Raw genomic sequence first — 24181 nt, 5'->3', positions numbered from 1 at the left:
AAAAAAAAAAGGGGGGGGGGGAGATTATTTATTTATTAAAAAAAAAAAAAATTTTAAAAAAAAGAGTAACAGAGATGATTGTGTTCCGTAAATTTCCGGATTTTTCTCTTACCGCAATCCGGAAGTTTCTGGAACTCCAAGGTCCAGAAAGTTCAAGAAATCATCGATTACATTTATATCTAAAAATTCTTGTCTATTTTATTTAAAAATATTAGAATTGGAATTTATTTATACTAGGCGTCTCTTTCATTTGCAAATATATTTTCTGGTAGAATAATAAATGTAATTAGAGATAAAAGTAACATTTATATCTAAAAATTCTTGTCTATTTTATTTAAAAATATTAGAATTAGAATTTATTTATACTAGGCGTCTCTTTCATTTGCAAATATATTTTCTGGTAGAATAATAAATGAGATTAGAGACAAAAGTAAACTTATACATAATTATTCATATTAATTATCCTGCATGGTCCGATCCCCGCCGGCCGAAGACTCCCTGTGTGGTAAATAGTGACTGATGCACGTTAAATCTATTGAGTCGCAAAGTCCTCCATGTTCCCATAACAAACCAATACCTCTGGTGGTACTGATCCAGGAGTTCCCTTGTCTTCTGGACTGTGTTCAATGACAAGGCTACGGAGTTGAACATTAGTAGTTGTAAACCCAAAATTGGGTCGGCTGTTCCACGACGGATATAAAATATAAAAAATAAAATCATGCTGCAGATAATTTATTTAGAATTTTGAAAATATCAATGATTTAAATTTATAAAGACATAAATTTTTAGAAATGGGTCATTAATGATTTTACTCAAGAAATTTTCAGGATTTTTGAGTTGGGCTCACAATCACCCTATGGAGTTAATGGTGAACTAAGAAATAATTTTTGTGTAAAACGTGCTGTTGAGAGCCTACCTGTTGATAATATCCTCCTGTTTTCTCGTCTGTACATGAATCCGGCACTGATATAGTGTGTTCTGGATCAACAGTATAATCATTTGGTCCCTCTATACCACAGCAATGGAGCTACAATTACAGCACATAAACAATTTTTAACTTTCTTCTAAAAGAATTCATCAATAGAAAACTTTCACATAAAAAAATACATTATATTACAGTTTCTTTCTTATTTTAGTTATGTAGTTTATGAGGTTAATAGTTACAAAGTTTAGTTTTTTTATAGTTATCAGTGCGTATTCTTTTAGAACACTGTGACTTGTTTTGATTTGTTACGGATTTTCGACGGATTTGATTTTTCTGCGACTTGTTTTGATTTTTAGCACCAAATAATAGTGCTACCTGCTTATTGCAAATAAAATTAACTGGTAATGAAGTGTGTAAAGACGTGTCACATTACAATCAATAGTTTAGCACATAACTATTTTCGAATAATGTACATTTGTACATCTGTTAAGAAACTCAATAATATATTAAAAGAATCAAATTTAATTGGATAATTTATTTAAAAAAAAAAAAAAAAAAAAAAAAAAAAAAAAAAAAAAAAAAANAAAAAAAAAAAAAAAAAAAAAAAAAAAAAAAAAAACAGAAAGCCATGGAAGATTGCTATATTAAAATTATTATTTTTTCTTTTCAAATATACAAAGTATATAATATATAAAATACCCTTTCAAATCTATAAAATGCCCTCTTTTCTCATAAGTGTAAAACTTTGTGAAAAGCTCTCTCCTCTACCAAAATATAAAATACTTTTTTAATCCCCCTCTCTCTAACAAAAATTGTAAATGATACATAGTACATACCTTGTTATAAAAATTACATTATCTCAAAATATAATTCGAAAATTTTATTTTTTCGCTCTTAAGGATGCATGGCGTTGTAAAAGACTATCACAGAAATAAAAATTGAAGTAAAATACCCTCGTCTCAAAAATCTGCAAATTTGTAAAATACTTCCTTCTTTCACAAATGTAACATTTAAGAAAAACCTCTCTTAAAAATGTTATATTTTGTAAATGCTTCTTGTAAGGTTTTTCACATCTAGATGGCGCTACGAGCGAGCTAAAAAACAAAACTATTAAAGGGGACTAAGAGAGAAAGCCGGTGGGCACGATGTAAATTATTTCCTTATTTTATATTAGTTTCATTCTTTGATTCGATATTATTTCTTTATTTTAATATTATTATTTTTGTTTGCTTTGTGTGGCACAGATATGTGTTCTAATAAAGTATTTTCAGCCACTGAAGAATTTTAGCGTGAAATCATTTTCACATTATGGAAATTTAGATAAAGAGCCCGCAAACGCTATTCTTTTATAAAAAAAAAATTATAAACTAATAATCAGTAAAATTATCTCTCTCTCTCTCTACAAATGCAAACCATTATAAAATTCTCTTTCATTAATAAAAAAAAATGAAGCTTGTAAAATACTTTCTCCTCTCAAAAATCAAGTGATCTTTGAAATCTTTCTCTACAAAACTGAACGATTTTCAAAAATCCTTCCTCTTCTCTCAAAAATGAACAGTTTTATAAAATACTGTCCTCTCCTCAAAAATAAACACATTTAGATAAAAACCTTTTCTGCTCTCAAAAAGGAACCGTTTTCTAAAATAATCTCTCTCCTCTTAAAAAGGAACAGCTGTGTAAATTATACTATACCTTCTCAAAAATGAACAGTTTGGTAAAATAATCTCTTCTCAAAATAAACAGTAATGTTAAATACTCTTTCATCTTTAAAATGAACAATTTTAGGGAATACTCTTTCGTCTCTTAAAAATGGGTTGGTTTCATTGAATAACAAAATGCAAATTTTATTTCTCTAAAATGCAAGTTTTTTTAAAAAGATACTCTTTGCTAACTTAAAAATGAAAAAATAAATAAATAAAAACCAATAAAAATGTCCAAAAAAATAAAGTAAAATAAGTCTAAAAACAATAATAATTCTAAAATATATGCAAATGTATAAATTACTAATAGTTTTTTTTTCTTTGGTCCCTTGTGTAGTATTATTTTTGTTACAAAAATAATTCTATTTGTATGAATGTAAGAAAATAGCGACTTTCTTCAATTTTTATTCTTTGTAGGAAATTATTTCCAAAATAATAATGTAATTGTTAAAATAATCTTTGATGAATATAATTGCAATAATAATCTTGAAATGTTTTTTTTTCTTTTTTTTAATAAATAATACAACGATTGGAACATATTTTCAATTAATAAAAAATCTTAGTAGTAATAGGGTAAAGAGTTTAACGGGTATACAATCAAGTCTGCAATGATTGTTTATCCTACTAGCATTTAGTAATTAGTTTAATGAGTATAACATAGAATTAATAAATACTTTAAATTTATAATTCCAGAAGTATTTGGTAATTATAATTATTTCAATGAGTATAACATGCATACAATAATAATAATAATAAAATGCAATTGTGACAGCACATTAAAAATATATTTACATTTAAGATATAAACGATTGGAAAAAAAAATATTAATATGTAAAATAGAACATAGAAAAACGAATTGAAACTTCCAAATAAATCCACAAATAGCATTAATAATGTCAACCGAAGGCAGTATTGTAACATGGTAGAAAATAAAGATTTCTTAAATGATACGTTAAAAGTTTAACATTGTAATCAATTATAGATATGGGGGGGGGGGAAGTAAACAACTTAATAGCTTTCGAACATCAATTATCACGTACTATGCCACAATTTTGACTATATTTATGCAGACAATAATTCAATTTACGAAATCAGAAAGTACTGAAAACACTCCTTTTTTCTCTTTTTTGGGGGGGGGGGCGGAATCCGATTTTAGACCTCAAAATAAGAGGGGGCGAAATTATGTATTGCCAAAACCACTTTTTGTGTATTTCCCCACACCTTTGGTACTATTTAAACGAATCAAAAAATATTTGCATCCAATTATAAATTTCGTTAATCTAGCGGAAACTAATTTACATTAAAAGCCTAACTTTTTTTAACCGTTTTCCTGATTATCCCGAGTTAACTTAGGTATGTATATATTGCAAATATTCGTCATCCCGAGTAAACTCGGGCATAGGAGAATGAGTCAATACGTTTGGTTTTATCACGTTTTTATTCGGCAATACAAAAAGTAATAATAGTCTGCTGTGCCACTATTTGTTTGGAAGTTTTGCTGTTTGTGGGACTGCAGACGTGTTTTGTGCAATTGTATGACGTATTTGAATCTATCAATACAATTGCAATACTATGCAAATTCAGAATTGTGCAATACCATGATTTCTGAATTTGCATAGAAAAAAGAGCAAAATAATGGCGTTCTTGAGCGAAAGTGAAAGTAATGCGGATGATTTTTCAGATGATGAAGAGGTGAACCTATGCAAAGACTCATATTTAATTTTTTTTCATTTGCCCGAGATAACTCGGGATAGTAAACTGATGATAAATTAAATATTTTTTACACATAAAAAAAAAATCAAAATTTCAGCTTAGAACTTGCGTACTATGTTTTGTTTTAGTTCCTTTTATTTATTAACAAAATAAAAAAAAAATAGGTTGATAATTTGCATTTTTTTTCTTCTTAAAATTGGTAAGGGAAGCGGTTAATAACCTATTATTTTATTCATTAATGGTCAAATAGACCTTAATTGTAAGATATAAAAAAAATTTCCCCGTTAAATTTACGTAATTTAAAGTCATAAATCCAAAGTTTTAGAAAAATCGGTCGAATAGCCCCTGAGAAATAAAAATTCAAAAATACGACTGCATGGAAACACGGGAGAATTGATTTTAGCATGAAGGCTTCTTGCCTCAATTACTTTTTGAAAGTCCGAAATCGTTCGAAAAGGTATCTTTATTGGTCCGTTTTTGTGTCTGTTTTCGTCATTTAAAATAGCAGAAATTAATTAACATATTTTATGTTAAGGTTAAACAGACGAACCATTAAAATTAAGTGTAAAAATGTGATGAGAAGTTATTAAGGTGTCCGCAACTGTGCATAACTAGATTAGTATTCGTATTTTTTTTTTTTTTTAGAGTATACTTACCTTTGATTGTACTAAATTGATGAACTCTCTTTGCTTATCATCTCTTGCTATGTTTATCATGGCTCGCTTAGCTTTCAGTTTTATGTCTTCTTGTGTCTGCAAATAAATAAGATTATCTCAGTGCTATGGTAACATTTGAATACAATAGCAATTATAATTTCTAGTAATTACTAAGGAATGTTCCTTTGGATAATTTTTTTTCCCAGAGGCGTACTTTTTTATAAATTATTGTAAGCGTATAACGTGACTCGAAAGAATTTGTCAAGCGTATAACAATGGGGCCTACAAAAATACCATCAAGGAACTCCATAAAAAAAACTTTTTTTTTGTTGACATTTTTCTTAATTTGTAGAAAAGGTATTTTAACGTACTATAACATTTCAGTCACATTTACCTAGTTCTGTTGGAAAAAAATGGGCTAATATTTATTCACGAAATCTGATTTTGACTTGGAAAAATGTAGTAAACTGCTTAGCCAACTTTAGGACAACAAGCAATAAACAAGATGATATTTTTGTAATAAAGAAATCTGTATTCTTTAGTATACAAATTTGGAAGGGAAGTTATATGAAGATTGAAAATGGCGCGTGTTTACGAATCGACATTTAGTTGATAAGTTAGGATCCATTTTCATTCCTTTTTCATACTCGAATTGCAGACTCGCATGTAAAATTAAATACAATTTTGTATACATGTTCGACTTTGGATTTTGTATGGAACTTCCGAAAACTAAGGGAAGCACTCAGAAATATGGGCTTCTGAGATAAACGCGTTTCAAGTTCCATAAAAAAATACTTAAGGCTTTTTAAAAGCTTGCTTAGCTTTCTCCNAATCAATTGAAATGTTATGATCTTACAATGATGAGCATGCAGACTTGAGATGCTATGGCACCATAGCATCCTATGAAGCCTATCAGCATAATGATGATGCCGACAAAAATGAGGATCCATCCTGCTGTGGTAAACTACAGTAAGAACTCACTATAAAACAAAATCCCTCTACTTACGCTTTTACCTCAATTTGTGCTTCTGTTTTAATAGTTTGTAATCTGGCAATCTTGTAACCAAAATATTTTAATTGTAATTGTAGTTCATTTACGTCACACTAGAGCTGCACAATGGGCTATTGGCGACGGTCTGGAAAACATCCTTGAGGATGATCCGAAAACATGCCATCGCAATTTTTATCCTCTGCAGAGGGGAAGCACCCCCACTTTGGTAGCCCGATGACCTGCACGCGAAGTCGAGCGCTTTACTGTAGAACAGTTTAACGAGACCAATACTGCACAGTCTCGGTCCCTACGCAGACTCATCCAAGTGGTCACCCACCAGCACACTGACCACAGCCAGTGATGCTTGACTTAGGTGATCTGCTGGGAACCGTGTATTAACGATCAGTCCACTGCGGGACGGAAAATATTTTAAATCATTCCTGAAAAATTTCCCGTTCATGTAAGTTCATTTGAATTCGCTACTCGCTTCATAGATTCCGTTTATGTTTTATTCTGTTTTTTTATAACATTTTATTTTCTGTTTTTAAGTGGTATTTTTACTTAATGTGTTCTATTTTATTTGCTCCAAAATTTTACGTAAATTTTTTTTTTGAGTGATCGTCACACTATTGTATTGATATATTTTGCTTTGACTACATTGATACAATATTAGAATGCACTCCTTTTTGCGGATATAATCGTGTGAGCTGATGAAAAGATTACATCTTTTATTTTCCGGATTTTTATAAATTTTTTATCCTTTTTTTGGATATTTTTTCCGGATTTCTATTATTTTCATTACTATTATCTTCAATTTTTTCCTTTTTTCATTGTTCTGTAATTTTTCCATGTTATCTCTACATTTTGAACTTATTCCTTCCTCCATATTACCTCCTCCATGTCAATCTACGGACAATTATATGCCCGAGCGTTCTTTACTTATGTAGCAACTAATTAATATTCTTGAATTATTGAAACCAATAACTAATTAATAATGTTGAATAATTTAGAAATATTCATCGAAATGTATTCTACTGAACTTAGTAAATTTTGAATTTTTAGTTTGTAAGTATTTTCAAGATTAAACTTTGAAAAAAAATTTGAAACAACTTAACAAAACAAAAAATTTTAAAAATTTTACAGGAAAATAATTTTAAAAAGCTGACAGTAAAAAATTTTAAAATAGCTTATAGAAAATATATACATAGATATATAAAAAACTTACAAACTTAAAATTTGAAAGCACATTTCAATGAATGAAATGAAACAAAAATTGACTACTGAACAAATAAATTTCCCGTGGAGTTAGTAAAATCTCTTTTTTTGGCTGAAAGGGAATCTTAACTATTAATTAAATAAAAGATCAAATGCTCTTAACTGATGAACATTAAATAACGAGAATAAAAATGAAAACATCTTTTCGTCTTACGTTTTTGTTTGTAACTGTTGTCCATACTAGAGCCACAACAACTACCTCCAGCACCAAAACAATGCCTACAATAACTGTGAACTGTAAAAAAAGGTATAAAGTTAAAAACTGAATGGAAAAAGAGTTAGAGGAAAAAATAACAAAGTTACTGACTAATAGTATCACTATAGGGTATATAGATTACAGAAAAATTTAAAAACTGATGGAAAAGGATCGATATTTCAAGGTGCGGCAACCCTGCACTAACAACAATAATTATTCATTTTACTCAATAAAAAAATTCTATTTCACACATGCACGGTGTTCAGTCATCACCACCCTTATTATATAGATATATATATATTAAGGGTATGAACAGGGTTTAAATATAACATAGGTTCATCAAATTCCTGAAACACACAGTGCTTTAAAATGTGTTCTAGTTATAATATTCAAATTTAACTTAAATAATGAACACTACATGTAGAAATAGTTAGTAAAAAAAGAAATGATTCAAAAAATATTCAAAAATAATGCGGGTCTCGCAGCATAAAATATTTCCAGAGAGGTTTTATCACAAGCTAAAACAAAATCAGAAAAAGATAAGGCATATCTAATGAATAACGGTTTTTAAGATTGTTTTCACTCTCTGAACGTTAGCTTTTATTCGAAGGCATGCTACGAAATATCACTTTTTTAATGAATAATATGCCATTTTCATGACTGCTGCGAGTGTGCAACCGCTGCTTGTCTATCTTTAGTAATGGCCCTCTTTGCTAATCGTGAAAATGCCGCAAAATGATAAGACGTAGAAAAATTACAATTTGTGAAATTGAAGAGTTTTTGTGACGGATTTTTTTTTTAATGACTCTTTACAGAAACACCGCATTGTAAAATTTACCAAATAATATCATTATTAATTGAATTTTTATTTAGATAAAAAATCATGAAAAAAAAAGCAATTTTGTAAAAATTATTTGTCTATTCTTAAACCTAGAAAATAAATGAAAATTAATAATTTGTTTTATAGTTCCAGAATCTAACCTATAAGAGAAAAATGCAGAATACCCAAATAACGAAAAAAAATAATTAAAGAAAAATTGAAGGAGATAATACCGGCGTTCGATTTACGTAAGTAATTTATTTTCGCTTAACTTTGCGCTGATAATTTTTTAACCATCGTTGAACAGCCGACCCAATTTTGGGTTTACAACAACTGATGTTAAACTCCGTAGCCTTGTAGTTTTGAACCCAATATGGAAGACAAGAGAACTTCTAGTATGGGGAGAAAGTTGCTTTAGTGGAGGACTTTTTGATGGAGCGCATTTGCATTACATAGAGAGGAAAACCTCCCATAGTTAGCCTGGCGGCAAAAAGACTAACCCATGATACATAACCGCTGAGGATATTTTACATCAGCACTGTGGCCGGTGCCAGCTGGGTGCGGAATTCGTATTGACTAGCCATCGCTAGCATTCGAACCCGAGTCGCCTCATTGGAAAGCGAGAGCTCTATTCACTGAGCCAACGGGGGCTCTGGTGTTGTTAATTTTTTATTTTATAATTTTAGAACCGTCTTTGAACAGCCGACCCAATTTTTGGATTTACGACTACTAAACTCTGTAGCCTTGTCATTTTGAACCCAATACAGAAGACAAGGGAACTCCTAGATCAAGTATTAAGAGAAATTTGCTTTCGTGGAAAACTTTTTGATGGAGAAAACCCATATTTGCGTTTCATAGGGAAAAAGACCACGAGAACCTCCCACGGTTAGCCTGACGGCAAAGGAACTCTAACCCGTCTACCACTGAGGATATTTTTACGTCACCGCTGTGGTCGGTGCAAGTCGGATGCGGAATTCGTATCGACTGGGATTCAAACCACGGCTCGCCTCATTGGCAGGCGAGCTCTATCCCCTGAGCCATCGCAGCTCTGGTGCTGTTAATTGAGAAAAACTGGAAAAGAATATTTTTAAAACAGCTACTCGTACCATTTTTACTTCAACATTTTTTATCAATCTAAAAAAAAAATTTTTATCAGGCGCCTATTTCATTTAGAATTTGTCTGACCTACAGCGGAAAGCATTGTTTAATTCGTTTTTTTGTCCACGATCCACGTAACTATTTTTGAAACTTAGTGAATATAAATTTTCCGTTTCTTTTAGCATTTCGAACAGGTCTATCCTCATCCATTTTCTTCTTCTTTAATTGGTACAACGGACATTTTCAAGAGAATCAATTGAAATGTTATGATCTTACAATGATGAGCATGCAGACTTGAGATGCTATGGCACCATAGCATCCTATGAAGCCTATCAGCATAATGATGATGCCGACAAAAATGAGGATCCATCCTGCTGTGGTGAATTCTTTAACATCCAAGTTATCCTGGATCTTGCTGAAATCACCATCAGTCTTCACCCATATTCCCAGGGCAGTAATGGCAGCACCGAGAGTCTACAAGAACAAGAAGAAATTAGTAACAGGAAATCAGGCAAAATGAATTGGTATTGAAAATACACCACTAAAAATAACGTCAAAACACATTTAAAGCAAATAACTCATTCATAGAACATACAGTCATAGCCCATATTATTAGACTCACTATAAGATTCTATGTAAAATTACAATTATCTGGTGATACTCTATACAGCTGTGGGGCCGTTCAAAAAGTACGTACACAAAAATGGCGAAATTTTAAACCCCCCCCCCTTCGTACATTACCGTACATAAGGTCTTACTCCCCCCCCCTAGAGTACGTACATTTTATTAGTCTACCCCCCTTTTTCATAAAAATTAAAATAATTATGTTTTAAATAAAATTAAATATTTACTTAAGGAGGGTGTAGGATAAAGTCAAATTTAAATTTGGTGTATGTTTATAAAGTACGTACTTTGTATAATACCTCCCCCCCTCCCCATCGTACAAAACCGTACATAATAGCAAATCCCCTCCCCCCCCCCTTCGGGATGTACGTACTTTTTGAATGGCCCCTGTGTTGTTTTTACTCAGACGAAACCGGTTTGAATTTGTTTACGCTCCCGTCGTATGTTTAAATATAAAAGTATTGCCTATAAACTCGTGCAAATCATGTCATTATTAAACAGTACGTCTAATCATTTAGTCTAATTATTATAATAATAAACAAATATAATACCCGATATAATAAATATTCTATATTTATATTATATATCGTCTAATTTGTCTTCTCGTCAAATTATGTTATATACCGTCTAATTTAACCAATAAATACACGAACGTAAACAAGTTCAAACCGGTTTCAGTCGCATAAAAACAAAGTTGTTTACATAGAAAAAAAGAGTAAAAAATTGCTCCCGCGAGCGAAAGTGAAAAGAATGCAGATGATTTTTCAGATGATGAAGATGTGAACATATATAGAAGATGTGAACTAATATTTAACTTTTTTTCATTTACCTGAGATCATTTGGGATAGTAAACTGATGGTCAATTAGATATTTTTCACACATTAAAAATTTTAAATTTTCAACTTAGAACTTGGTGTATTATGTTTTATTTTAGTTCCTCGTATTTATTAATGAATTTTAAAAAAAAATATGTTGATTTTTTGCAATTTTTTTCAAAAAAATGTGTAAGGGAAACGGTTAAGAAAAAGAAAAAAAAAGCCTAAAATTACATTTCTAAAACGAGTAGACACAAGGAGACAATATGGTCTTCCAAGTTATTTATTTTCAATTGTGTTTAGAGCAAGGTAATTATGACATGCTATAATGCGTTTCCGCCCGAGTGATTGTGAATGTCACGTGAGTTATGAGTCACTGTGTTTCTTTGAGGAGAAAATAAAATATGAAGGGATTAATGGAATTATTGATCTAGCACTTTTAGAGTTCAGCCACATTTAGACCAAAACCTACGAGATGGCAAATAATATCGTGCTCAGACAGAGAAATAAAGAAACATGATTAAAGGTTTGATAAAAAAAAAAAATCGCGTGATTTTCAGACATTATGATAAACTATCGATTATTATAATATCGATTACGGTTTTCCTTCGATGAAAATCGTCTCACTCTTTTGTTAAACATTATATGAGTTAGTTTTAGAATACATTCTGGGGAAAGTAACTTGTTTTTATAGCGATTACAGTTGACAAAATCTAAACCAGGAATGGCGAACCTTTTACCATGAGCAAAATATTTTATTCATATAAATAAATAATTTGCTTTAAAAATACGCGTGCCCTGAATCTCATTTAGTGTGACACCTGTTGCTGATTGGAATTGAATAGGCTGTTTTTTTTTAACCGCTTCCCTGATTGTCTGCGAGTTAACTCGGGTATGTATAGATTGCAAATATTTATTAACCCGAGATAACTCGGGCGTAGCAGAATTTGTCAGTACGTTTAGTTTTATGACGTTTTTACTCGGCCGGAAGCAACAAAAAAAAATAATAATCTACTGAGATTGGATGTTTTGCTGTTGGATTGTGTGACTGCAGACGTGTTTTGTGCTATTTTATATACAATGGTTGCTGAATTTACGTAGAAGAAAAGGGTAAAATAATGTCGAATTACTTCACTGGTGTTTGGAAAGTATCACTTTTGTGTTGTTCCTTGTTTTAAAAACTATCCTACAAAGACTCATATTTAATTTTTTTCCCCTTGATAACTCTGGATAGTAAACTGATAGTAAATTAAATGTTTTTTATACATAAAAATATTAAAATTTCAACTTATAATATGTGTATTAGATTTCGTTTTAGTGCCTTGTATTTATTAATGAAATAAAAAAATATGTTGATTTTTTGCATTTTTTTTCCCTTCAAAAAAATTGATAAGGTAAGCGGTTAATAAAACACGTACTTTGCTTAAACCCAATGCATTAATCCTTATAAACCAAGGCGGTTGTTCCTTACAGTTGAGTTCATTGATAAGAAGACCTACCTGTATTCATACACCTATGAAGACTCAAATAATGTAAGAAGCAAAAATTTCAAATGTGTCCATGTCTGAAAACTTTTGAAAAAGATTGTACCATTGTTAAGTTCTCTGATGTATGAATATCATATATGTAATCTTATCTCTCTACTTTTCCTTATGTTTCACTTAATTTCACAAATTTCTTCCCCCACGAAGAATTTTCTTGGAATTTTATTAATTCTATTTCCTAACTTTAACCACTCAAGAAAAAAGCAGAATTCATCCCCTTTAGCAATGTGTCTTAAAATAAACTGTAACGCTTTCTTGAAATGGAAAAAATCATGCTAACACTGTATCCTTTGAATTTTCTAAGATATCTAAATAGTTCTTGAGTATTTTTTTTTGTTCAGATGATATTTTATCAGAGAAACTCTATGTAAACTCCAAGTGTGTTTTAAGCGACGGGAATTTTTTGTTTCAAGATCTTTTCAGAATATCTCAAACTTTTCCTCTAAAGATCTTGTGATTTTGATCTGCTTGAAATTTCTGATTTATACCAGTAAGTAAGTCGTTTAAACACATTAAATCACATAACCATGCGTTAAGAAATTCTTGCTTCGTTTCTGATATTAAAAAAAAGAAACAGAATTTTATCCAAAAAGCTTGACAACTCTCGACGTATTTAATTTTTCTTTTTTAAAGTACATTTACATAAATGACATACACCATTTGGGAACCCCAAATGGTGTTCCGAGAATTAGGACTTTTGTTTATCTAACTGTGATGATTTTTGAAACCTTATTATTATTTAGATCTAATTACAAATGTATTATTGATTGATTTCGTTTTCAGATGTCTTTATAAAATTATGTAAAGTAAAGGGCGAATGAAATATAGGAAAATGCTTTGTTTAAAAAAATACTATGTTTCAAATAACATCTATGAAAAAGTTGTATCAATATTTCCTATCGCGCTTTTCAAATTAAAATAAAATATTATTAAATTCGTTGACCTGGAATGTAAAGAAAAGTCTATGTAAAGAAAAGGCTCCGTTAAAACAATTCTTTTAGTTTTCATTCCAACAAAAAGCATAACTTGTTTCATTTTCGCTTTTGCACAGTGCGCAAAAAAAAAGGGATTACCTTGAATAACTTTTGATCTAATGATTGGATCTTTACGTTCGAGGAATCAATCTATGGTTTAAAGGGGTAACCTAAAATAGGCTAATTAATTAGTGCGCACAATACTTTAAGTTACGAAATCAGATAAAGAAATTTTTTTTAAAAAAACGTATTTTCTCAGAATAAACATCATACACATTTTTTTTCTCCAGCGGATTCGGATTTCTGATCCCCAAAACATAGGGGATAGCCGGAATCTGGGAAATAGGGTCTCTGTATTTTAGCTAGAAGAGCCATCCAAAGTTTGGACCCATTAATGTTCATTTTACTTTTTTGCGCAATTCACAATAAAGAAATTTTTAAGCGAATTGAAAAATTTTCGCGGACATTTATAAAATTCCTTTGTTTGAAAATAATTCCATACAAAAAATAAATTGTAATAAGTATTTGTTTTTTTTTAATTATTTAAGTTGACAATAGACGAAAAAAATTTGAATTGTATGGTCAATATTTATACAAGATTCGAGCGAAATCGGCCGAATAGTTCCCGAGAAATCGAATTTTAACTATACGACTTTCATAAAATTCGATTTCACAGGAACTATTCGACCGATATCGCTCAAATATTGTATTTTTGCATATAAAATTACATACTTTAAAATAACGTAAAAAATTGTACACATTACAATTCAATTTATAGTTAAAATTTTTTTCGACTATTATTAAATCAAGTAATAAAAAATAATTAATATTTACTAAAATTAATTTTTTTAATGAAATTATCTTTAGATAAACTAAATTTGTAATTATGAGGAAAAACCTTTCGATTCGCTTAAAAAGTTTAAAAGATTTTTTTCGAAATACGCAAAAGGTAAAATTAACATTAAGGGGTCCAAACTTTGGCTCGCTCTCCTGATCAAACTACGGAAACCATGCTTCCCAGATTGCCTTTATTTTGAGGGTCAGAAATCCCTCAAAAAAAGGTATGTTCATTCAGAGAAAGTGCGTTTTTGCGTCTGATTTCGTAACTTAAAATATCGTATGTACTCATTCATTAACATATTTGAGGTCACCCCTCGAACCATAAAGAGTGAGTCCTAGAACGTGAAGATCCGATGTTGGATCAAAAGTTATTCAAGGTGGCCCGTTCTTCTTCTTTTTTTTTTTTTTCCGCTGTACCCCCAAAATAAACTTAAAACTAAATTAAATGCAGTGAATTCAACTGACCGATATGAAATCTAATTTAAGATAATGACTGCAAAAGAGATTTTTAAAAAAATCCATTCCAAACATTAAAAGCGGGAGCTTTTAATGTTTTTATATGCATCATTATTTATAAAGTTGGGGATCCGACGAAACAAAAAATTCAATCCTTCAGGGTTAGAGCCGCGATGGCTCAGAGAGCGTTCGCGTTCCATAAGGTGAACCGGGTTCGAATCAAAGCAGTGGCTGGTCGATACGAATTCCGTATCCGGCTTGCGCCGACTGCAGTGCTGATGTAAAATATCCTCAGTGGTAGACGGATCAGGAGTTAGAGTTCCCTTGCCGTCAGGCTAACCGTGAGAGGTTCTCGTGGTCTTTCTCTCCATGTAACGCAAATGCGAGTTAATTCCATCAAAAAATCCTCCACGAAGGCAAATTTCTCCCAATACTTGATCCAGGAGTTCTCTTGTCTTCTGGATTGGGCTCAAAATTAGGAGGCTACGGAGTTGAACATTAATAGTCGTAAACCCAAAAATTAGGTCAGTGTTCAACGATGGTTACAATAAAAAAATAATAATAATTAAAAATCCTTTAGAGTTTCCGTAGCTGAATCGCTGGACTATACCAAGAGCAATTAAGGTGTTCCGCTTTTTATTTTACACACTGTCCATAATTAAAATTCTTTTACCGAGAAAGTCAGTGTCTTGTTATTTCATTCTGAGAAACAAAAAGCGCCTTTCATACACTTTCAAGGACGCCTATCTTTTTTCATTAATAAAATCAGCTGTAGACAGGCAGACTGAAAGATGACAACAAATAAAGAAAAAAAACGTCTTCTCTTTTTACAAATTATTTCTAAAATGGAGACTCATTTTTTCTCGTCGATTTCCGGTTCTATAATTGAATAGATTTGTGGAAGTATAGTTTCCGACAAATCGCTATTTTTTGAGGAAAAGAAAGAAAGGATTAATGATTCTAAGATTCGATTAAAACTACTTGTGTCATTATTCATGAATTAATTCTATCGGTTCGAAGGCCAATTCTTTTGTTATTGATATCCCTTAGAGCAAGAGTTCTCCGCGGAACTCCAGGGTGCCGTGGAAGAGTGAGAAGGGTTCCACGAGTGAGTGTACCAGTGACGAGCTTTGAAACCTCTGATTATATTTATATCCACCTATAATTCATATTTCATTTGTTCTTACGATTTTATAATTTTATAACTGTCGTTGAACAGCAGACCCAATTTTATAGGTTTACGGCTACTAATGTTCAACTCCGTAGCCTTGTCATTTTGAACCCAATCCAGAAGACAAGGAAACTCCTGGATCGAGGTTTGGGAGACATTTGCCGTCGTGGAGGACTTTTTTGATGAAGCTAACCCGCATTTGCGTTACATGGAGAAAAAGGCCACAAAAAACTCTCACGGTTAGCCTGTAGGCAGGGGACTCTAACCCATGATAAGTCTACCACTGAGGATATTTTTGCGTCAGCACTGGTGGTCGATGCAAGCCGGATGCGGAATTCGTATCTACCCACCATCGCTGTGATTCGAACCCGGTTCACCTCATTGGAAGGCGAGCGCTTGATAGAATCAATCACTTGAACTTAAACGATACGGGAGCCGCTGATGTGGGCATTACGAAGATGAAATGTAGAAAACTCTCGATTCCGAATAACATGCACATTTGGATAAAATAAAACTAGGTTAAATTTGTGCAAAATATTAGGCCCTTTATTAACACTTTAAACATCTTGTTATTAAACTTTTTTTTTTTTAAATATATGGATGCAAAACAAATATTTAAGAAAATGATAAAAATGGTATAAAAGCAATTGTGCAATTATAATCAATCATGCTTTAAAAACGAAAAACAAATTCTGATATACTTTATTTCTATCAAAAATACTTCTGAGAGTAAAAAAAAAAATTAAAAAAAAACTTTTGTGCTTAAAAAAATTCTTTTGGAATCTTTTTAGATTTTAAACCTTTCTTGAACAAAATAAGACCCATTTAGGCTATATTTTAGTACCAATTATACTAACATTACTAAATTAAAAGTTTCCCAAACTTTTTATAACCTAAATTATCTCTGTATTTTCCTTTCGCGACAAATGTATTTAGATGTGCTTTAACTACTCGTCCTTTAATAAAAATAATAAAACCTTCCATAATTTAAAAAAATCGTTAGATGGCGTAGTTATTTAAATAAAGGAAAACAATAAATTTAAAAATAACCCACACATAATTTAGTTAGATGCTTAGAAAATAATTAAGTATAAAGAAATAAGTTTATTTATTTGGAGGTTTAAAATAGAGTAAATCATTTTTATAATTCTAGGGATTAAATAAGCATGATCTTTGGAAACAAAATAAAATTAGCGAAGGAACAATAAGAAAATGTTCACCCTTTTCGCAACTAAGCTTTTTTTTTCCTGTCCGTATGGAAATTTATTCGCTCTTTTATATTTATACTAATTCAGCTTCTAAAAAGTTCAGCTAAAGTTGCTCATTTGGACTTTTAAAATTGTGTCGTGCTGTATATGAGAAAAAAAAACTGCATATAATAAAGCTGCATATAAAAAAGCAACATATAATAATAAAATGAAATAATTTTTAATTGTTACTGTATTTTCTTTTCAATTTCCCGCATGATTGCATAGTGCTAGTTATTACCAATTCTTTGATCCCAAAAGAATTTTTCCAAGACTATTCAGCTTGTGAATAAAGTTGAAGTTGAGTACTTATAAAGAGGCTGTACATTTTGTTTTACGCAATATTCTTTCAGTTATGAATATAGAGTGTTGATACGCTTAGTTTTCTATTTCGGGTCTTAATTAAATATGTATTGGTCACATTTCTCAATGGTGCAGGTGCAGGAGCAGATGTCTTTGAAATGTGATGTTTCTGTTTTGAAAATAGTTTCCTTTTATCTTGGTTACTCTAAATATTTATTTCGTCAACTTTAAATGGTTAAGCGTTTCCTTGAAAAACAATGGCTGTTTTACGCTCCTTTCTGCATTCCATGTGCCATTGTTTTCCATCAGATTGCAAAATATTATTGTTATACGCATAAATTTTAGTTTATTAACAAATGCTTGTCTGGCTAAACTGAAACGTTGACTTTAGCATGCATCATTAATACTTTAATTATGAACGAGATATTATATTTCAGAATTATATTAATTAAATAATTCCCGTTTCTATGACGTCCATTTGTTTTATTTTTTTTAATACATAGCTTATACGAAGTTTGTTTAAACATTATTTGCTTTTAACAATTAAAGCACATTAAATTCGCGTCGCTGTATCAAACCATTATTGTAACTGATTTTAAATAAATCAAATGAATGAAAGAAAGGGGGGAAAGAAAGCGAATATATATATATTAGTGATATTCTAATGCTTTTTTTATACAATCATTAGAATATACAATCAGCGATATTCTAATGCTTTTTTCATACAATCATTAGAATATACAATCAGTGATATTCTAATGATTGTAAAAAAAAACTATGAAGAAAATCACATGAATGACCTGCTTAATTATATTTGTTTAAAACTAAAATTTATGAAAAAACTCATGGAAGTGTGTGTTTTTAAATATTGAAATACAGCATTAATATTGCAATAACTTAATGAGAATTTTGAACTATTTTTTTTTAATTTAACTTAGTAGGACTTGTCAGAATTCTATACACATCCTGCATTTTAAGAATTCTAGTGAGAAGTTGATTCGAAAATGTGAGCACATTATGGGCCAATAATTAATAGTTAAGAGAAGAAAAAACTTTTTTTTTTTTTTTAGAAAATAACCAATCACTCATAAGGAAAGCAGGACTGAAAATATAAAAAACTTTCTGATTGCTCGAGGAAACAGTGGGGAGTTGAAAGGTGATTATGCGAAACACTCCCAAGCTCTATTAGGCAATAAAACAAGTTTGGGTGTTTTTGTCACACCTACTCTCAATAGTTTGTTAGATAACGCTAGCCTTTTTGTTTTATTTTCTGACTTAAATATTAATGTGCGACCCCTAATAAGTATACTTCCCTCGCATCATTTTTCACAAGGATTCTATAGATATGTATTGAGGGCAGCGATTACAGAACACCCAGTATAAGAGTAACTATGGATGATTTTTGAATTACAAATGCTATGCAACAGCCATTAAATAAGTCGTACTACTACAATAAAATAACATCAAAGAGCTTTAAAAAATTTGCAAAAAATACTAAAAATTTCTTATTTGCAATTAAGAGATAAATCCGCCTAGTTCGCATGTGAAAGAATAAAATAATAATGATATGTCAATTTTAAGTTAACACATTTAACATAGACATAAATTCTTTTTTTATAATAAAATCTTTAAAAAAAAATTCTTTATCGCTTAATTGGGTCCTTACACTCCAAGAAGAAGACTACCCATACCCACACATGTGATCTATGATGTCAGCACCAGGTAATCTTTATCTGCAATATGGAGTATTAAAGTTGAGCTAAATTTCTCTGTGTAACTTAAATTGTTAATTACCGCTAAGTTAATTAAATACATGGCCATATGTAAAGAACAGTTGCTAACGTAAACAAATGCCACGTTTCAACAACCAATCAAGATACCCACAATGCGTTACTTGCAGGTGTTCCATTATAAAATCAATCTTATTTTTGATCTTTTATTAATTAGTTATGCTCCTTTATCAAAATAATTTCAAAATAAAAATAATTATTTATCATAAGGTAAATTTAAAAAAAATATTGTGAAATATTTCTCAAATTCATTGCTTCTTATAACACAGAAATACAAAATTTACTGAGACAAAATTTAGAAGCTGTATGGGAATTCGCTTAAATGAATTCGAAGCTGCTTGAACTCTTTCAAATTAGGAAAAGAACTATTTGAAAAAATATTAATAAATAAAAAACATACAGTGATATTAGTAAACAAAACATATAGTGACTTAAAATAAATAATTATAAGCTAAAAATTACAAACTAAAAATTTTAAACTTACCACTACACACAAGCTATAAAAAATTACACAAATCTTCAAGCAAAACATTTCAAAAAACTTTAAAAATCTAAGGCAAAAATCTTCAAGCAACGAGTTTCAAGAATTTTCTTGAAGAATTCTCTATCTCAAAAGTAGTATAAATTTAAAAGAAAAAAATGTAAAATAAAGAATTAAGAATAAACTTCTCGGAAATCTTTGTACGAAAAAGTTATATTCTTCCTTTCGTTTCAAATGTTTCAGTTAGAAATAATTTTATAAAGCAATCGTTTTCAGTTTGTGCGAAATTTGAAAATGATTTTTTTTCTACTAATAAATACGAATTAATAAATTCTTTTTCGTTTCAAAGTGTTTCGGTTAGAAATTATTTTATAAAGCAATCGCTTTCAGTTTGTGCGAAATTTGAAAACGATTTTTTTTCTACTAATAAATACGAAAATAGAATTTTCGTCTGCTTTAATATTTGAAAAAAAATGCATTAATTTTTTTTTAAAATTTCAATGGAAATTAAAAAGAGATTACAAAGAACAATTACTTGAACTTCGATTTTTTGTTGATCAAGAAAAATAAATTTTTCAAAGCAAATGTCAACAAAAGAAACACGTGGCTTCGCAAGGCTTCCTCAGTATTAAATCCTGACTTCATCCTTTTTACCTCATACATCACAAAACTTATCCCCATCCTAGATAATTATAAATAATTTATAAAAGCCACAAAATACATAATTATTTAATTTAAATTATTTACTTATTATTTTTTTCTTAAAGGAAAGAAAAGTAATTCAAGATTTAAACCTTATTATATACAGGGTATCTACGCACCTGTAAAGTCATGAAATTCGATGAACAAAATTTGTCATGAAATGTCATGATTTTAACCATTTTCTTAAAAAAAATCATGGGAAGTCATTGATTTAGCTTACCGAAAAATCTAATTTTTAAAATGGAATTTGCCCCCCTAATTTCATGGTGTTCCGAATATCTGAATTTGTAACAAAATCCCCACTCACAATCATATTTTATTAAAATATAAAATATTTTTTATCATGTTCTTTAAAAATGGTGTGTTTTCAAAAAATGAAAGAAAGAACATCATTTCTAGAGTGAATTATCTTTTAAACTTCTTTGATTTCCCAATTTTTGTTATTTTTTTTTTTTTTTTAATTTCATCATTTTCATTCTAGCTGAAGCAAGCCAGTCATTGTGAGAACAGAAAATTCAGGAGTATTTCTTTCCTTTCCGATGAACAAAATAAGTATGCTTAGAATATAATTCTGCAGGAAAAAAGAAAAAAAAATATTTTCTTTTGTTAATTTTTTAGCAATTTTATTGCTTCAACTCTTTCTTTACTTTTGTTTTTAAAATTTAAAATCTATAAATATGAAGATACAGAATATAACAGTTTTGGTTAAACTTATCATTTCGATTAATGTTATTATAATACTCTTTTAAATTTATTGTTGTGTTTTTGACAGAGCAAATAGTAACTTTGTTAAGTCATGAAAAATTCTTGGTATTAGTCATGGATTTGAAAATCTAAAAGTAGCAGATACCCTGTATATAAAACTTAAGAGGAAATCGGGTCAAATAGTACACTTGAGCGAACGCGAAGAAAAAAATTATCTTCTGGGTGAACGCTTTTAAATATGCAAGTGCCTAATTAGAAAATCAAACTGAACTTCCTTAAAAAATGTGAATAAAATCGAGGACATTATTATTCAGTTGCATAATAAATTTTAAAATGAATTATAATTCATATAAATAAGCTACACTACTTACCCAAATAAATAAATTGAACACAATCAGAGAAATCTTCAAACAAGACATCCACGATTTTGAACTTCTCTGTTTGTAAACAAAATTCGGTTTGCGAATCGAATTCCACTTCTTTTTCTTCTCCACAGTGGCGTATAGCACGTCACCTTTTTCCAGAGACTGATCACGCTTCGGTGGATCTGGAGGTTTTTCGTCAGTGGCGTTGACAGTATTGTTTTCGTCTCCAATAATGTTATCGTTTGCTTTCGATCCTGCTTCCATCTCTAATGATACTTTTTCGGTATCTTGATTTCCCGCCATTATCTATCGTTTTCTATAGAAATCGTTCGCAAAGATAATTGAAGATTCGAATAAAAAGCGATAAAAATTTATTTAAAAAGTAAAATCCTTTGATAAAAGTGTTGGATTGGTAAGAAAGCCGTAAAAGAAACCGTTTTTTAGAGTGGTTTAAAGTTCAGGTCTTTTGTATCAGTTGGTTGTCCCAGGTAACAAGATAAAGCAGGTTTAAGTTGCTGTGTGTTTGAATAATGATTTATTTTACACAAGAGGAACTGATAAGGCTAAAATTCTAAAGTTTTTTTAAAGAAAGACGGAAGTGCGAAAATTGTAAAAATTGTGATCGAATGTTTTAAGGAATGTTTATTCGTGTCATAAAAATTGTCGTTTGTTGTAAACTTCAGGAATAAAAAAATCTGTTAACATTGTCGAAATTTCAATGCAAAAAACCGGAGAAGAAAGCGATTAAACTTTCAAAACACGATGAAGAAGAAAAATGTCTTTGTCGTCTGAATATAAACTTCTTAATTCTTCAAATCAGCAAATGAATTAAAAAATTGTTTCGAATCGAAACAGTATATCCTGCCACTTTAAATGTTAAAGTTTTTTGATGATGAAAATGAATTTTTTGGTTTGTTTCAATAAAGCACATTTTAATAAAGGAAAATAATTTTAACGTTTACTTATCTTTGCTGACAATGGGATAGGAATAAGGGCAACGCTTGCCTAAAGCACTCATTTCTCTTTATTAAAATAAAATAAAACTTTTATTATTATTAAATAATGTTTATTAATATACTAAATAATTAACTTCGTAGAAGAGATTATTCTATATTTTTATTAAAATTCTTACATAAACCGAAAGGGTTGGATTTTGGTGGCAAAAGAATTGAAAATACAATATGCAGTCCATGGCCATATTATTAGATTAGTTCCATCAAAAAAGTCCCCCAGTTGATCCAGAAGTTCCCTCGTCTTCTGGATTGAATTCAAAATTACAAGACTACGGAGTTTAACTTTGGTAGTCGTTAACTTAAAATTGGATCGGCTGTTCAACGATGGTTTTAAAAAAAGCATTTACAAGCAAGATTTAAGACAAGTCAAAAAACAAAAATAAAAATTTTAAAAAATTTTGTATCTCATTAAAAAAAAAAATTCGGTTCCTTATTTTTGAATTTCCCATTTTATTTTAACTTCACACCTGCTGGGATGTAGATAAATAGCTTTAATACTTCTGATAGTATTCTAATTTTTTTTTTATGTATTACTGTAATTAAAAAAGATTTAATGATTTATATTGAAAAAGACCTGTGTAAAAATTCATTGTCATATATACCTAATCGTTTTGCGTTAATCTTTCATAACTTCTCTTTTGTCGGTGTAAATGTATATTATGAACAAAAGTGCATTAATATTTTGAAAACATTCGAAATAGTAAAAAGAATTGGAGAAACAGCATAAAGGAACGAGGATGGAATGAAACAAATAGGTTGCCAAAAATTCGCCCACTAAATTTTAGTGGGTGAATTTCTTAACCCACTAAATTTAGTGGGCCAATTACAGTTTAAAAAAGTTATACATCAATAATAAATTATTCTATATGATCATTGCATAAGCTGCGATGGCTCAGAGGATAGAGCGTTCGCCTTCCAATGAGGTGGACCGGGCTCGAATCCCAGTCGATACGAATTCCGCATCCGGCTTGCACCGACCACAGTGCTGACGTAAAATATCCACAGTGGTAGACGGATCATGGGTTAGAGTCCCCTTGCCGTCAGGCTAACCGTGGGAGGTTCTCGTGGTCTTCCTCTCCATGTAACGCAAATGCGGATTAGCTCCTTCAAAATATGATCATACTTTATGGTTTCTTTATATTTGTTTGTAAGATAGTTTTAAAAGTATACATTTGCATTTCAGATTTTTTTTATTGACTGAAGAAACTTTCATGCATTGAAAATAAAATAAAAAATGTGGATAAATATCACCCACAAAAAATAATTTAAAATAAACATGTGACATTCTTCCAACTAACTAACCAAAGAAAAGAAAGTTTCAACTAAACCATCGATCATAAATTTGCAATTTAGTTGCTATTTTGTGCTTGTGAAAATGTAAATTGAAGAAAATTAAAAATACACCCTCATCAAAAAGTATGTTAAAACTAGATCATAACTGTTTTACAACTTTTAAGAAGGATTTAAGATATTAAAAAGTGTCCGCTTCCTAAAACAGATATGGCCACTTACTCCCTTCATGCCCCCCCCTAGAACCCTCCGGTCTGTAGCTGTCTCTTTGTAGTTTTCCGTTTACAAAGATCTCGTGAGGCCGAAGCATTTAAATAATGACCGAAAATGCGATCTTTACTTAATTTGTAACTTATAAAAACTAAACTCATAAAAGCGATAAATTATTTTTTGAACAAATTTAATATTAATCTCAATTAACTATTTTTAGTCATTTTAGAAAATGCATAACTTTCAATAATAAATTAACGTCAATTTTATTTCTTAG

General features: G+C 30.2%; 1 protein-coding gene across 1 annotated transcript in view; it reads right to left on the bottom strand.

Annotated features, from left to right (window-relative positions):
• Nucleotides 1-21821, bottom strand: part of LOC107457133 (tetraspanin-1) — a 28039-nt gene extending 6218 nt beyond the window's left edge. The window contains exons 1-5 of the mRNA XM_016075209.3: nucleotides 21398-21821; nucleotides 9651-9848; nucleotides 7415-7495; nucleotides 4995-5090; nucleotides 917-1027 (exon numbers count right to left, since the gene is read on the bottom strand). Of these exons, the coding sequence (XP_015930695.1) occupies nucleotides 917-1027; nucleotides 4995-5090; nucleotides 7415-7495; nucleotides 9651-9848; nucleotides 21398-21694 (783 nt within the window). The 5' untranslated portion in view covers nucleotides 21695-21821. The remainder of the gene's footprint in view (nucleotides 1-916; nucleotides 1028-4994; nucleotides 5091-7414; nucleotides 7496-9650; nucleotides 9849-21397) is intronic.
• Between the last annotated feature and the right edge of the window lie 2360 nt (nucleotides 21822-24181).

This window comes from Parasteatoda tepidariorum, chromosome 6, assembly GCF_043381705.1.
Source record: "Parasteatoda tepidariorum isolate YZ-2023 chromosome 6, CAS_Ptep_4.0, whole genome shotgun sequence".
NCBI classification, from domain to species: domain Eukaryota; kingdom Metazoa; phylum Arthropoda; class Arachnida; order Araneae; family Theridiidae; genus Parasteatoda; species Parasteatoda tepidariorum.
Note: the sequence above shows the minus strand (reverse complement) of the source record. Positions and strands in the feature narration are given on the sequence as shown.